Source organism: Carassius gibelio, chromosome A20 (assembly GCF_023724105.1).
Source record: "Carassius gibelio isolate Cgi1373 ecotype wild population from Czech Republic chromosome A20, carGib1.2-hapl.c, whole genome shotgun sequence".
Classification (NCBI taxonomy): Eukaryota; Metazoa; Chordata; class Actinopteri; order Cypriniformes; family Cyprinidae; genus Carassius; species Carassius gibelio.
The window spans coordinates 25,211,031-25,227,091 of NC_068390.1; the positions used below are offsets into that span (position 1 = coordinate 25,211,031).

Genomic DNA, 16,061 nt, shown 5'->3' on the forward strand with positions numbered 1-16,061 from the left:
CGGACCGTGTCCATATTGTCTTTGTGTCTACCTTGCTCCCAACAAGAGAGTGGTCATGTGTCACAGACCAATTTCAAATCTTCCATTTATCTCAAACTTTTTTGAAAAAGTTGTGTCTGCTCAATTGAGCTCCTTCCTGCAAAAAAAAGTATCTGTATTGTGACGAGTCAGCTGCCTCCTCCCTGATTGTCACCGGCACCCCGTCCTAAATCGCCGCCCTTCACCAGGCTCCCGACTGGAGTGGGTGTGTGAGAGGAGGGGCGCTGGACGAGTCAGGGCTGGCGGCGTGTGATGGGGCACACCTGAAGGAAGTGGAGCCTCATTACCGCCGCTGTTTAAAAACCCAACGCGCCTCTCCTCAGGAGACCGGTCTCTTCCCCGTGCATGCACACTGGTGTCCTCGTGGGTCCAGGAAGGGTGCGTTGAGGGACTCCCGCGCCACCAAGACGTGAGCTGCCGGACCCGCGATCCGGATGGGAACCGCACCCGTATACACGGCCGACGGGCCAGGATGCCGGGCCGTCCATCCCCTACCAGCGCCGCGGCCAACGAGAGAGACGCGGCCGCTAGGAGAAGCCGCCGCCCCTCGCGCCCCGGACCAAGGAGGGGAGCGCGTGCGGCCGCCGGACTCCGCCCCTTGCCTGGACCCTTCCTTGATGAACACTGCCCGACCCACACAAACCCCGCAGCACAACGAGGACACCAGATCCCCTGTTATTTTGGACACTTCCCCCCCTTTGGCCACTTTTATCCCCTTTGTTTTATGATTTCTGTTAATAAAAGCCTCTCCGAGGCCTGACGCCACGCCCACTGTGTCTGTCTTGTGCTCCTCCCGTGACACTGGTGGAGAATGCGGGCAGGCGGAGCCTAGACAGCGCAGTTGGGAAACGTCTGGTGACGTCACTCCCTCTCGCTTGCAAACGTTCGTGAGAACCCAGACTGGGACGGAGGAAAACTGGGGACAGCCTCCCAGCCACACAAGGGGTAAGTGACTTTTCCATTGTCATTTTACCCTGTGGTTGGTTGAGGCTGTCACTAAAACCCGGTTTCTCTGTCCCTGTTCTGGTGCGCTGCGAGAGGGAGGACCGCCCGGAGAGGAAGCCCCGCCCACTCCGACCGTTTGGAGCCTGGTTGAGGATGGTAGCACTCCCGTGTGGGTGGCGCCCTGGGGACGGGGATGTCGCTTGGGAGGGGGAATGTGACGAGTCAGCTGCCTCCTCCCTGATTGTCACCGGCACCCCGTCCTAAATCGCCGCCCTTCACCAGGCTCCCGACTGGAGTGGGTGTGTGAGAGGAGGGGCGCTGGACGAGTCAGGGCTGGCGGCGTGTGATGGGGCACACCTGAAGGAAGTGGAGCCTCATTACCGCCGCTGTTTAAAAGCCCAACGCGCCTCTCCTCAGGAGACCGGTCTCTTCCCCGTGCATGCACACTGGTGTCCTCGTGGGTCCAGGAAGGGTGCGTTGAGGGACTCCCGCGCCACCAAGACGTGAGCTGCCGGACCCGCGATCCGGATGGGAACCGCACCCGTATACACGGCCGACGGGCCAGGATGCCGGGCCGTCCATCCCCTACCAGCGCCGCGGCCAACGAGAGAGACGCGGCCGCTAGGAGAAGCCGCCGCCCCTCGCGCCCCGGACCAAGGAGGGGAGCGCGTGCGGCCGCCGGACTCCGCCCCTTGCCTGGACCCTTCCTTGATGAACACTGCCCGACCCACACAAACCCCGCAGCACAACGAGGACACCAGATCCCCTGTTATTTTGGACACTTCCCCCCCTTTGGCCACTTTTATCCCCTTTGTTTTATGATTTCTGTTAATAAAAGCCTCTCCGAGGCCTGACGCCACACCCACTGTGTCTGTCTTGTGCTCCTCCCGTGACAGTATGTAGAATTTCAGTCAGGTTTCAGGCCCCACCATAAACTGCACTTGTTAATTACTAATGACTTGCTTCTTGCGTTAGATCAAGGCTGCATCTCATTGCTAGTTTTACTTGATCTTAGTGCTGCATTCGACACCATAGATCATGACATAATCATAGGTCGATTAAAAAACTATACAGGTATTCAAGAGCAGGCTCTATGATGGTTTAGATCCTACCTGTCCGATCTCTACCAATTTGTTTATTTAGATGGGGAGTTATCTCATTTATCACCAGTAAAATATGGAGTGCCACAAGGAATCGTCCTAGGTCCTCTTCTATTTTTAAATATACATGTTGCCCCTTGGCAATATTATTAGAAAATAAAGGATTAGTTTCCACTGTTATGCTGATGATATGCAACTATATATCTCAACGAGACCAGATGGCACTTCTAAATTATCTTCTCGTAATGAAGATATCCAGCTGGTGCCATTTGTCTATCTCTATGATATTTTTGTGTACAAATGTTACATGACCTAAAAAGAGAATAAACGTCTAAGGTTACGTATATAACCCTGGTTCCTCGAAGGAACGAGACACTGCATCTAGAAAGCTTTGGGAAACGCTTCCAGCTTGACATCTCTGAATAACGTGTGTAATCAGTCCAATGGATGTGTGAGACATCATAGGCGGGTGACATCAGAGACCAGGAAGCATAAAAGCACGTGCTGCGAAGCTGGCAACCAGCCTCAAAGAGCTGGAAGTGAGGCACTGCGACGCAGCATCGCATTCCTTTGAGGATCCAGGGTTACATACTGTAATAATATAAACTCCATAATCATCGGGAAGAAGGAGGTGGGAACCGGAGGACAATCAAACTAAACTTTAATAATACAAAATAGACACAAAACAGCGCATCAGCCCCTCACGGACGACTGATGTGCACAAATAAAAACATAAACTAAAGCCCAGGCCTGGTGCTCTCTCATCCTTCACTGTCGTCGCTCCAGTTTTATATCCTTCCATCTCCTACGTGGGACTCGAGAACGGTGGTGGGTCGAAAGTGTAGCTCATCTCCAATCACTACACCGGCCTCACTCCTCATTCCCACGTCCCTCGGCGCTGCCCCACTCGTCACCTACCCCCATCGCCCCTCACAGGCCGGGGGGTACCCTCGAGACTGCACTCTGGGGGGCACTCACGGGAACCTGGGGGTAGGACAGACGAGAAGAGAGAAAAGGAGATGGAAGGAGGAGCGACAGAGATGAGAGAGGGGGGAGAGGAAAAAAAAATTCCCGTTCCCAGACGCATCAGCTGCTCGGCCCTCCACCAGCTGGGTGATCTCCTCCGCAGTGCCTGGCGGTGGCACTGGACGGCCCTCGGCGGACGGCACGACACTCCCTCCGCCGCCCGATGGACGGTGACGGCTCCTCCGGTTTTGGCCAGCCGGCAGGAGTCCCCCGTTCCCTGCTCCTCCCCATTCTGGCAGATGGCAGCAGGCTCCGGCCCCCTGGCGAACGGCGCCGACTCCTCCGCTCCCTCACGGACGGCAGCCGCCCCTCCACATCGCGCTCGCCCGTCCCCGGCAACTCGCTCCAGCCCACCGCCTCGAGCGTCCATGGTGGCACATTCCTCGCCTGCTCAATAGCAACACAAATTCACCACAGTGGCGAGGGATCTCCAGCAGCGCATCCCTCCTTCTCCCGGGCTTTGGCACCACTGTAATAATAAAAACTCCATAACTACAGGAAGAAGGAGGCGGGAACCGGCAGACAATCAAATGAAACTTTAATTACAAAAATAAACACAAAACAGCGCATCAGCCCCTCACGGACGACTGATGCGCACAAATAAAAAGCAAACATAAATAAAGCCTCAGGAGCCCTGCGGAGAGAAGGGCATGCAAGAACTCCAGCACTGTACCAACCAGGCCTCAACTGGGTCGAGCTGGTGGTCTCCGCCCCAAGAAGTGAAAAGCTTCTACTTCAAGGCATACAGTTTCCTCTTTGAGTAACCTCAACCCCGGTTGAGAGACCAGAAGCTAAGAGTTGTGCCTCCTCAGAGACCACACCTACTGCCTCTAAGCTCCATGCAGGGGCGCACCCTCCGCCTGCGAGAGGAGATTTCTCCTGACGGGAACCTCCCATGGAGTTCCATCATAAAGAGAACCACGGCCAGCATCCTCGGGCAGATGATATGCCATGTCGGATGGCGGCCACTCCACATAGCGCAGGGAAGGTTGTTCTGTTCCATTACCAGAGCCTGCTTGGAGCCCACCAGAACTGGTTCTGTGGCCTCTCACTACAGTGAGCAGGCCCACTGAGACACATTTGGCAGTAGTTTTCACGCTGACAAGTAGTCTACTAAGGGAATCAGCCTTTCAAGACTGATCTCAGCTGTCATCAGAGCAGTTAGCTCAGTGCCGAAGGCTATCCAGCGAAAACTACGGTCCATAGAACCGCTTTCCACTAGAAGCCTTCGGCCTGGGAGCGCCACTCTGACTCTAGCATCTGCGGTGTACAAAATGTGACACCCCGGCACGAGGGGCTGGAACACGATATGGTTGGGACTGCTCCACCCAGCAGCTCCTGACCGCCTCAACCTCCTCAGAGGAAGAGAGGTAAACGTGTTCTCACACTATAAATTACATCCCAAGGGCCCCTGTACATCTAACTTCACATAGTCAGATAAATATGTCATTTTATTCTGCAGAATAAAACTTAGTCAACAAACAGACGAGTCAACACGATCTGGTGTAGAAAAACTCACATCAAAACGAAACAGTGTAATACACACGTTGCCTCGGCTGCACGCACGCATGTTTTTTTTTTTTTTTTTTGTCACTCAGTCACACAAACATCAATCTCCACAGAGCAAGATGAATTCTGCAGCTAGCTCTGCCTCATAGGGCGAAGAAACCGCAGCACGGGCTTCCAAGCCTCGAGAACAAGCTCTACATCTAGGGAACACGGAAGGAGATAGGACGAGACATCTCGAACCTGTTCGCCAGATCATGTACTCTTCCCACGATCCCGGTAGCTGCCATGGCTCAGCAGCAGCGCAACCGCAACCGCAAGATCACATGCATGACACACTCCTCGGAGCGTGCCCGGCAAGAGAGGAGCCCTTACAAGGAGAAAAGCACAATCAGTTGCCCAAGAGCCGACTGCGCGAGCTCCACTCCTCATTAATGCTGCTCATTATAATATTAGGCTTAATATGCTTGTGTAACTGGTGCTTGTGCAATTGGCGAGCTCATCGACGCCTTCCACATCAATCTCCTCAGAGAAAGACGAGCAGAGCGATACGCCCTCTCACCGTGGAGAAAGAACCACAAACACAGGCTTCCAATCCCCCGAGTGCGGGCAACGGATCTGGTGGTTAAGGAAGAAGATAGGGACTTGCCCGTCTACATTCCTTCCAGCAGAACCGAAAGTGAAACCCGCAAGTACAACCACCACTCCGCCTCGGCGAAAGCACGGCTGGCACCGCGACAAATGCCAGTGAAGGCTCACTTCTCAAAGATAGCTTTATGAGAGTAAAACAAAATGCTCGCATCGCAGGCATCAACTCCCTCGAGAGCTGATTCTGCTCACTTCACTCTCAAGCAAACTGCGTGTGTCCCTACCTTTTTTTTTTTGCTGGCAGGGAAAACACACAGCCTGAACGCTGCCTGTTCTTGTCCAAGGGTCATTATACGAAAACGTGCCATTTTGTGTCCCTCAGGAAAAAAAAGCTCTGTAAATCTTAATAAAACATAAAAGAAATAGAATATTTTATATTTTAGTTTCCATAATGTCTCATAATATAAGAATAAATTATTTTCTGTTTCTTTGGTTTTTAAAGGATTTTAATCACATTTTTGTACAAAGCATCTTGAAGAAATGTTGAAAATGGCCTGTCCCTCAGTAAGATTTTTCTACTTCTACTTGCTATCGAGGCCAAAAAAGTCAAACTATCATAAAAAAACATATACTTGTATAAAGCCTTAAGTGTCAGTTCATTAGTCATAAATGGATTTTATTCTTAACGTGTGAAATAAAATAAAAAAACACACAATTTAGTCGGGTCCCTAGGTTCTCGTCAACCCTGTTACTTTTTATTAAAACACCTCTTTAAAGATAATGGACTATTCCAAAAGTTGCATCAGTTCCAGGAAGTGACATTATCTGACTTTCATGAAGTTGATGGTAGAAGACAAGTAAGTGTTCTCTTCTTTTTAATGAATTTTCTTTGAGTTTATGTAATGTCTGAAAGACAGGGACACGCTCATTGTGTCAGCCCTGTTACCAGAAAAGCATACGTTAAAAAGTTATTTGTACATATTTAAAAATTTACATATATGATAATATTTAAGCCTCTCATTAAGGCACGTAATGTAGTGTCATTACCTATACCTCATGGCTAGTAATGGCCGGCAATAACCTTTTTCGTCAACCCTGTTACCGTCAACCCTGTAACCATTCCAGGGTAAGAGGGTTGACCCAAGTACGCTTTTGTGTGTCTTACCCATGTTGTATACACAAGAAGGGTTAAATCAAGGGCAACTGGACTAGGTACGTCCATATTTGAAGCTATTGCCTCTCATCCAAGGGGTTTCTTCATTTCTAAATGACTGATGGGGAGTGCCAGGCATTTAACCTCTGTGGGGTTGTCACCCCTGAGCCAACCCTTCTTGGATAACTATGACCTGGATGACTGAGAATTTTAACAGACATACTTTTCTTACAAATAGTATACATAATATACATGTTTTTACAGTTTTTATCCCTAAAAATCATGTTTTTTTATTTATTCTACTGATAGATAGGCTAAAATATGTTGAGGTTACTGATCTATACTGATACACACAAGTGCATTGGGTTTTATAAATGTGCTTTATAAATCAAAAGTCATTATTTTTTTTTATTATGAGAAGTCAATAAATTAACAAGCTTTTCAGTTTGCATTTGGGATACTCTCCATACATGCACTCCATCCAAATAGTTTGAAAAAGTTTTCTTGTCAAAAAATAAATCAAGCTTGTGTGACTTGTATGATTATTTGATGGCATGTGAACTACTTACATTTACAGTATGCTACACAATCATAAATAATCAGGGCTGGGGTGTAACGAAATACATGTAACAGCGTTACGTATGTAAAATACAAAATATGAGTAACTGTATTTCGTTAAAATTACATTTTAAATAAGGGGTAATCAGATTACAGTAACATCTGAAAACTATTTTAGATTACCAGTGATTACTTTTATTTTGATGTAATTTATTAATTTAATATTTAAGTTTGGGGATTTCAAACAATACCGCGACTGATTTTTTCCCGTTACAAGCACATAACGACACAAACATTCTCCTAGAAATCACACTATGCATTCAGTCAACAGATCCATACGAAGCATGCATAAAATAAAGGTTTATGAAGTCAAACAATAGCTTTATGTGGTTTACAGATGAACTTCTTTATTCATTCGAAATGTTCAGTATCATCTTTGGCTCGGTAATGCAAGTTCACGATCCAATTCGTGAACAGATGATTCTTATTCGTGAATCTTTTAAAATAATAATTTCCTTTATTTATTTATTTAATGAAACCAGTGTGGAAACCAATGCTTCACTAACGGGATAGATCTGGGTCAGGGTATATTCTGGCAAACCGTTTACCAATCAAGTTTCTCAATTGGCAAAGCAAACTGTGGTACACGCCACTACCAACACAGAATGGGTAAATCTGTGTTTTCTCAGCACAATATCATAGAAATATGAGGTTTGAGAAGTAGAAGGCGGGGCAACAGTTAAAACATTTTAAAGTTAAAGTTCATGCAAACAGATAAGTTTCGGTTTTTCATCATTTTTATGCTAAAATATCTCAATAGAGCCGTCTACATAATATGCTGATTAGTCATGTTGAATTAAAGGTTAATGAATGTCCAATTAAGACTCCATTACAACCATAATTGTAACTCAAACAAGCAGTATAATCAATACGGTAGCTGTTGTCAACCCTGTAACTGATGTGTCAACCCTGTTACTTGTATAATATTCTAATATAACTTAAAAAATGTAAATAAAAATGTAATCAATTAATTGTAAATGTTTAGTAAGAGAGGCTAATAATCCACTCAAAATTGAATTGAGGTGTTTAATTTTTGTTTCCATACATTTTTCTTAAAACAGAAGATGCTGGGAGAGTGTAATTTGGAAATGAACGTATTCATCCCCTTAAAAAAATAAAACTTTCAATATTCTCAATTCACAAACACTCTTAATGTTACAAGGGGGAGTATATCTTCCACAGTATATCAGATTTGTTCTATACATGTATTTAAAACCTTTTCAAAAAGTAATTAATATGTTGGTAACAGGGTTGACCAAAAACACACATTTAAATTAGTTAAATGAAAAAAAATGAAAAAAATAAGATAGCCTGAGATGGCACGGCACATTTTCCTGAGAGGTAAGGATCTACTTAATCCAAAAAGGGGCTTAAAGATTTTCAAAACAGAAATTTGAAAATCAAACATTAAAAGTGGGAAATGGCACGTTTTCGTATAATGACCCCCAAAACTTCTCTTGATTGAACCTTTGACAAATGGAGCTTATCAGTGGACAAATTACACTAAATAAGACTCAGAAACAGATAGCGACTGACACACACATAGAACGCTTTCTGAAGACAGAAGGACTGTTGCAAGCTTCGTCGCTCGTGCTCTTATGTTTCCTGGTCTCTGACGTCACCCACCTATGGTTCGAGCTCGACTTCCTGAAGAGGAATCAGTTGAAACGTTGTGACAGGAAATAACCACTAGATGGAGACAATGTCAAATGTGGTGTTGCATGTTAAGCTCCCCTCTAATGACCGTCAGTTCACCTTTTACCTGCTCACACACAGGGTTGAAAATGAGAAACAAATGCAAAATTCTTCCTAAAGGGCTGCCTAATTAATTTATTGTTTAGGCAGTAATTTATCTTCTTTTTGTAAAATGTTGTATTTGAAAATATTTTGTTTTTTTACCCCATGATTTATAGCAAATTTAAATTAAGTAAAAAATTGTTGAATCACTCTTCTTCTTCTTCTTTTTTTTTTTTTTTTTTTTACAAAAACTATAATGCTGCTGTGGAAAATAAAGAGACAAATACAGATGCGTTTGGTTGTTATTTTGAACTTTGAAGTGACAGAAACTCAATTTGGTGTCCAGTCTGAGTCCAAGTATAAATTAATATTTTTAAAAATATTTTTATTTTTAAAAGTGGAAACAGAACACTTGTGTATTGAGTTTGAAATTGAAGATATAATGATGAAAGAATGAAAAAAATATTTAGTGATTATGTACAAAGATGGAAATGTAATTAACATGAACTCCCAGCAGAAGCACATTATTAAACATTTATTGTTGAGGGGAGGAGACATTTACATATAAAACAATTGCAAAATGTATTGTTTGCCAAAGTTGGTGTCATCCTGCTCACTTGGAACAATGCAAACCATTTACACTGAGGACCGAATGGGACTGGACTCTCTCTGGTGGACATATAACTAATAGATTCAAATAAATTGTTGCTTTGTTCTATACAATTCAAGAAGGAAAACTTGATGTCTCTCCAGAGTACTTCACACATGAATTTTACAGCAGTGAACCAAAGCGATGTCTGTCAGGAATATCTGTGTCCAGAGAGATCTGTTTCTTTTTCTGTCTATGTGATTCTGTATGCGGCTGCAGCAGCTGTGTCTCTTCTTTCCGTGTGTGGAAACCTGCTGGTCATCATCTCTGTTAGTCACTTCAAGCAGCTCCACACACCTGCGAACATCCTCATCCTCTCTTTGGCTGTGTCTGATCTTCTGGTGGGAGTTTTTGTGATGCCATTTCACTTATCGTGGCTCATTGAATCATGTTGGATTTCTGGCCCAGTGATGTGTTCAGTTTTCAGTTTTGTGACTTTTCAGGCACCGGGTGTGTCTGTTCATACTGTGGCTCTAATAGCAGTTGATCGCTTTTTGGCTTTAAGTTCTCCTTTTCTTTACTCTGAAAAGATCTCACCCACTGTCACCTGCATAGCAACTATATTTAACTGGCTGTTTTCACTCCTTTATAACTTTACTCTTCTTTATGTTAATAACTTCACTGGTGTCACGTGTCCAGGAGAATGTCTTTATATCATAGACAAGGTTTCATCCCTCGTTGACCTCATAGTTGTGTTTCTTATGCCTTGTACACTCATTATAATATTATATTCTCATGTTTTTGTCATTGCTAAAAAACATGCAACTGCTATAAGAGCTCTTCAGATTCACAACAGAACAGAATCCTCCAAAAATAGAGTCAGTGACAAATCAGAGCGAAAAGCTGCATTAGCACTCGGGATTCTGGTCTTTGTGTTTCTCCTGTGTTTACTGCCATTTTATATTTTTTCATTAACAAATTTCTTAAAAGATTACTCATTTTCTAAAGTTATCAACAGTGTTTTGGTTCTCGTTTACCTTAATTCCTCCATCAATCCACTTCTCTACGCTCTGTTGTACCCTTGGTTTAAGAAAAGTGTAAAGATAATTATTACTTTTAAAATATTGAACACAGACTCCTCTCTGATGAATGTCCTTTCATTAAACTCTTAATGAAAAAAAACATCTGTCCTCAGTTTTCTAGTGTTTATGTTTTAGTATATTCTAATGTTAATTTTGATCATTATTGTGCAGTAAAAATATGATTATCCATATATTTTGTTGAATAAAACCAGGCATGTTATTCAAAAACCACTTCCTCATTACATGCACAAATCAGCATTGTTTATCAAAAATGAAAATGTTTGTTGGATGACATGAAAAAAAATGTCAACAGATCAGTAATATATCCATACATTTGATTTGAAATGTTAACCCTAGACATTTATAAAACTGATTACTCTTTTTCTTTTTAGAATATTACAAAATAATTAATTTAATATGAATAAATTCTAATAAAAGGCGAGTTTCATGTGCTGCTTTGGTCAAACTTTTGGCAAAAACATGGAATAAAACTTTCAACATTTAACATGGTTATCAGAGCAGTCTAATTATTGTTCTGAATATCTAATGAATGTCTAGTTATTGTGGGGATGAATATGTGTTTTAGGCCATCATCCTCATGGTAGAAAAGTTTAGATGATGAGACATACAGTAGGCCATAGCAGGGCCAGACATTAAAGCTTGTTCACTTGATTATTGATATAATTACAAAATTTGATGTAAATGATGACGTATATTTAATTAGTTGCCTTTCAAAAAGTAAAAAATGTCCTAGAAATAAGTTTAAGGCAAACATCACAAATAGTCTAATTAAAGTAAGACTTGATAGAGCACTGAGGAGGCTATTGCTTCAGAATAAATAGCTTTTACGCCAAAATATAATTTTTTTAATCTGCTGTGCAATCTTTTTTCTCCTGTGTAACATTGCATGTTTATATTAAAGGAACAATATGTAAGATTTGGTTTAGTAAAATATCTAAATTATTTCGAAGAATGCTTAAATCCAGAGAAATATTAAATTTTAACTAGTGACATGGACCGTGTCCATATTGTCTTTGTGTCTACCTTGCTCCCAAAAAGAGAGTGGTCATGTGTCACAGTTCCATTTCAAATCTTCCATTTATGTCAAACGTTTTTGAAAAAGTTGTGTCTGCTCAATTGAGCTCCTTCCTGCCAAAAAAATTATCTGTATGAAGAATTTCAGTCAGGTTTCAGACCCCACCATAAACTGCACTTGTTAATTACTAATGACTTGCTTCTTGCGTTAGATCAAGGCTGCATCTCATTGCTAGTTTTACTTGATCTTAGTGCTGCGTTCGACACCATAGATCATGACATACTCATAGATCGATTACAAAACTATACAGGTATTCAAGAGCAGGCTCTATGATGGTTTAGATCCTACCTGTCCGATCGCTACCAATTTGTTTATTTAAATGGGGAGTTATCTCATTTATCACCAGTAAAATATGGAGTGCCACAAGGATCTGTCCTAGGTCCTCTTCTATTTCTAAATATACATGTTGCCCTCTTGGCAATATTATTAGAAAATAAAGGATTAGTTTCTACTGTTATGCTGATGATATGCAACTATACATCTCAACGAGACCAGATGACACTTCTAAATTATCTAAGCTAACAGAGTGTGTTAAAAATGTAAAAGATTGAATGACCAATAATTTTCTCCTATTCAGTCACCACTTATAAGCTACTACTAAATATTGTAGAAACTTAATTTTCTGTAAAGTTACTTTGCAATGATTTGTATTGTAAAAAGTGCTATACAAGTAAACTTGAATTAAATTGAATTGAACAGTCGGTGCTGTGATAACTGTGAGTAGTAAGAATAAAGTTCAGCAGGGGTCTTCTGGGAATTAAGATATCCAGCTGGTGCCATTTGTCTATCTCTATGATATTTTTGTGTACAAATGTTATATGACCTAAAAAGAGAATAAACGGCTAAAGTTACGTATATAACCCTGGTTCCTCGAAGGAACGAGACACTGCATCTGGAACGGTTTGGGGAATGCCTCCAGCATGACGTCTCTGAATAACGTGTGTAATCAGTCCAATGGATGGGCGAGACGTCATAGGTGAGTGACATCAGAGAACAGGAAGTATAAAAGCACGAGCGGCAAAGCCGGCAACCAGCCTCAAAGGATGAAGCAAGCGCTGGCCAGAGAGCCGGAAGTGAGGCACTGCGACACAGCATCGCATTCCTTCGCGGAACCAGGGTTACATACGTAACCTTAGACATTCCTCTTCAGGAACCCTGGCCTGCGGAGAGATGGGCATGCAAGAACTCCAGCACTTTACCAACCAGGCAGTTAACTGGGTCAAGCTGGTGGTCTACACACCAAGAAGTGAAAAGCTTCCACTTCAAGGCATACAGTTTCCTCTTTGAGGAACCTCAACCCCGGTTGAGAGACCAGAAGCTAAGAGTTGTGCCTCCTCAGAGACCACACCTATTGCCTCTAAGCTCCATGCGGGGGCGCACCCTCCGCCTGCAAGAGGAGATTTCTCCTGAAGGGAACCTCCCATGGAGTTCCATCAAAAAGAGAAATTAGGCTGAGGAACCATACCCGGCTCGGCCAGAACGGGGCTACTAGTACTAGTAATGTAGTGCTCAAACCACGGCCAGCATCCTCAGGCAGATGATCTGCCATGTCGGATGGCGGCCACTCCACATAGTGCGGGCAGGGTATTCTGTTCCATTACTGGAGCCTGCTTGGGGGCCACCAGAACTGGATTCTGTGGCCTCTCACTACAGTGTGTAGGACCTACTGAGACACATGCTGACACATGCTGTTTTCATGCTGCCAAATAGTCTACTAAGGGAATCAGCCTCTCAAGGCTGATCTCAGCTGTCATCAGAGCAGTTAGCTCTGTGCCCTGAAGTGGTGCACCGGCAGGAGACGGTCTGCCCTCCTAGGTCCTGAGCCACAGCATCAGGACTTTCATAGCTGAAATCTCCTAAAAACGATGGTCCTCAGACCCACGTCGTCTGCTAGGAAGACTAGACCAGAGCCTGCTTGGAGCAGGACCCCATGAAGCACACTTGGCAGGGGCTCCCACGCCGCCATGTGAGCTTCTAATGGAACCAGTCTCGCGAGACTTGCCTCTGGTGCACCTAGAGCCACTGGCTCGGTGCCCTGAAGTGGCAGACCGGCAGGGGATGACTATACAGTACTAGCTGCTCTAGAGACCTCCATAGAGGTAGCAAGCCTCTTAGCACCGCTATGTTTCCAGGCGGTAACTGAGAGAAGCGCTCGCCGCAGACCACTGCACCCTGCAACACCAACAGGGTTGGCAGATGGATCTCCTGAGGGCAATGAGGAGAGATGGGCAATGCGGTGTACACTGTTCTTCCCCAGAGGGAGCTGGCCCTCAAAAAGTCTTAGGCCTTGGGCATCAGGACATTATGATGAAGGCTTTCCAGCTAAAAGGATGGTCCGCAGAACCGCTTTCCACTAGCAGCCTTCAGCCTGGGAGCGCCACTCTGACTCTAGCGTCTGCGGTATACAAAATTTGACACCCCCAGCTCCGCCCAGCAGCCCCTAACCGTGTCAATCTCCTCAGAGGAAGAGAGGTAAACACGTGTTCTCACACAAGAAATTACACCCCAAGAGCCCCTGTACATCTAACTTCACATAGTCAGATAAATATGTAATTTTATTCCTCAGAATAAAACTTAGTCAACAGCCAGACGAGTCAACATGGTCTGGTGTAGAAAAACTAACATCAAAACGAAACAATGTAATACACACGTTGCTTCGTCAGCACACGTTTTTTTTTTTTTTGCCACTCAGTCACACAAACATCAATCTCCTCAGAGAAAGATAAATGCTGCAGTGAACACTGCCTCATAGGGTGAAGAAACCGCAGCACGGGTTTCCAGGCCTCGAGAACGAGCTTTACATCTAGGGAACATGGGTGGAGATAGGACGAGACATCTCCAACCTGTTCACCAGATCATGTGCAATTCCCACGATCACGGACACTGCCATGCCTCAGCAGCAGCGCAACCACAACCGCAAGATCACATGCACGACACACTCCTCGGAATGTGCCCTGCAAGAACGGAGCACTTACAGGGAGAAAAGCACAATCAGCCCCCCAAGAGCCGACTGCGTGAGCTCCACTCCCCATTAATGCTGCTCATTATAATATTAGGCATGTGTAACTGATGCTTGTGCAATTGGCGAGCTCATCGATACCTTCCACATCAATCTCCTCAGAGAAAGACGAGCAGAGCAATGCGCCCTCTCACCGTGGAGAAAGAACCACAAACCGGCTTCCAAACCCCCGAGAGCGGGCAACGGATCTGGTGGTTAAGGAAGAAGATAGGGACTTGCCCGTCTATATTCCTTCCAGCATGTCCGAAAGCAAACCCGCAAGCACAACCAATGCTCCCCCTCGGCGAAAGCACGGCTGGCATCGCGAGAAAGGACAGTGAAGGCTCACTCCTCAAAGAGAGCTTTCTTAGAGTGAAACAAAATGCTCGCATCGCAGCCGTCAACTCCCTCGAGAGCTGATTCTGGGCACTTCACTCTCAAGCAGACAACACACGAACTGCGTGTGTCCCTTTTTTTTTTTTTTTTGCTGGCAGGGAAAACACACAGCCTGAACGCTGCCTGCTCTTGTCCAAAACTTCTCTTGATTGAAGCTTTGACAAATGGAGCTTATCAGTGGACAAATGACACTAAATAAGACTCAGAAACAGATAGCGACTGACACACACACAGAGCGCTTTCTGAAGACAGAAGGCTGGTTGCCGGCTTCGCCACTCTTGCTCTTACAGTATGTTTCCTTTCTTCTCTTCAGCTTTCTCGACGAAGCTCAAGACCCTGAAGAGGAATCAGGTTTACCAGCTGACACGTTGTGACAGGAAATAACCACTATGTCAAATGTGGAGTTGCATCTTAAGCTCCGCTCTAATGACAGTCTGTTCACCTTTGACCTGCTCACACACAAATGAGAAACAAATGAAAAAATCTTGCTAAAGAGCTGCCTAATTAATTTATTGTTTATTTATCTTCTTTTTGTAAAATGTTATATTTGAAAAGCTTTTGTTTTTCCCCCATGATTTATAGCAGTATGAAATTGAAATTATGTAAATAATGTTTAATCACTTTTATTTTATTTTTTTTACTATAATGCTGCTGTGGAGATAAGAGACAAATACAAATGTGTTTGGTTGTTATTTTGAACTTTGAAGTGAGAGAAACTCAATTTGCTGTCCAGTCTGAGTCCAAGTATAAATTCATATAAAAACAAATACAATGTTTGATTATCTGTATATTTGTTCCAGTGTTGTGTCTCTTATATCATTCTTCTTGAACGTCTGAAGTACTTTGGATAAAAGTGCCAAATTTAGTATCACAAGTTAACACTGGAAAAAATTATGGAACGCATATCTATGTTTTTGTTTTGTTTGTTTGTTTTTCATTTAAAAGTGAAAACAGAACACTTGTGTATTGAGTTTGAAACTGAAGATATAATGATAAAAGAATGAAGAAATATTTAGTGATTATGTGCAAAGATGAAGAAGTAATTAACATGAACTCCCAGCAGAAGCACATTATTAAACATTTATTGTTGAGGGGAGGAGACATTTACGTATAAAACAATTGCGTAATGTATTGTTTGCCAAAGTTGGTGTCATCCTGCTCACTGGGAACAATGCAAACTCTTTACAC

General features: G+C 43.7%; 1 protein-coding gene across 1 annotated transcript; it reads left to right on the top strand.

Moving 5' to 3' along the window:
• The first annotated feature begins 9,138 nt into the window (after positions 1 to 9,138).
• LOC127938512 (trace amine-associated receptor 7e-like) lies at positions 9,139 to 10,586 on the top strand. Its single transcript, XM_052535176.1, has one exon. It carries the CDS (start codon positions 9,454 to 9,456, stop codon positions 10,471 to 10,473), a length of 1,020 nt encoding a protein of 339 aa, XP_052391136.1. The 5' UTR covers positions 9,139 to 9,453; the 3' UTR covers positions 10,474 to 10,586.
• The last annotated feature ends 5,475 nt before the right edge of the window (positions 10,587 to 16,061 follow it).

Bases quoted from the DNA above. Each gene is read 5' to 3' on its own strand.
- LOC127938512 (XM_052535176.1), top strand. From the start codon at position 9,454: ATGTCTCTCCAGAGTACTTCACACATGAATTTTACAGCAGTGAACCAA.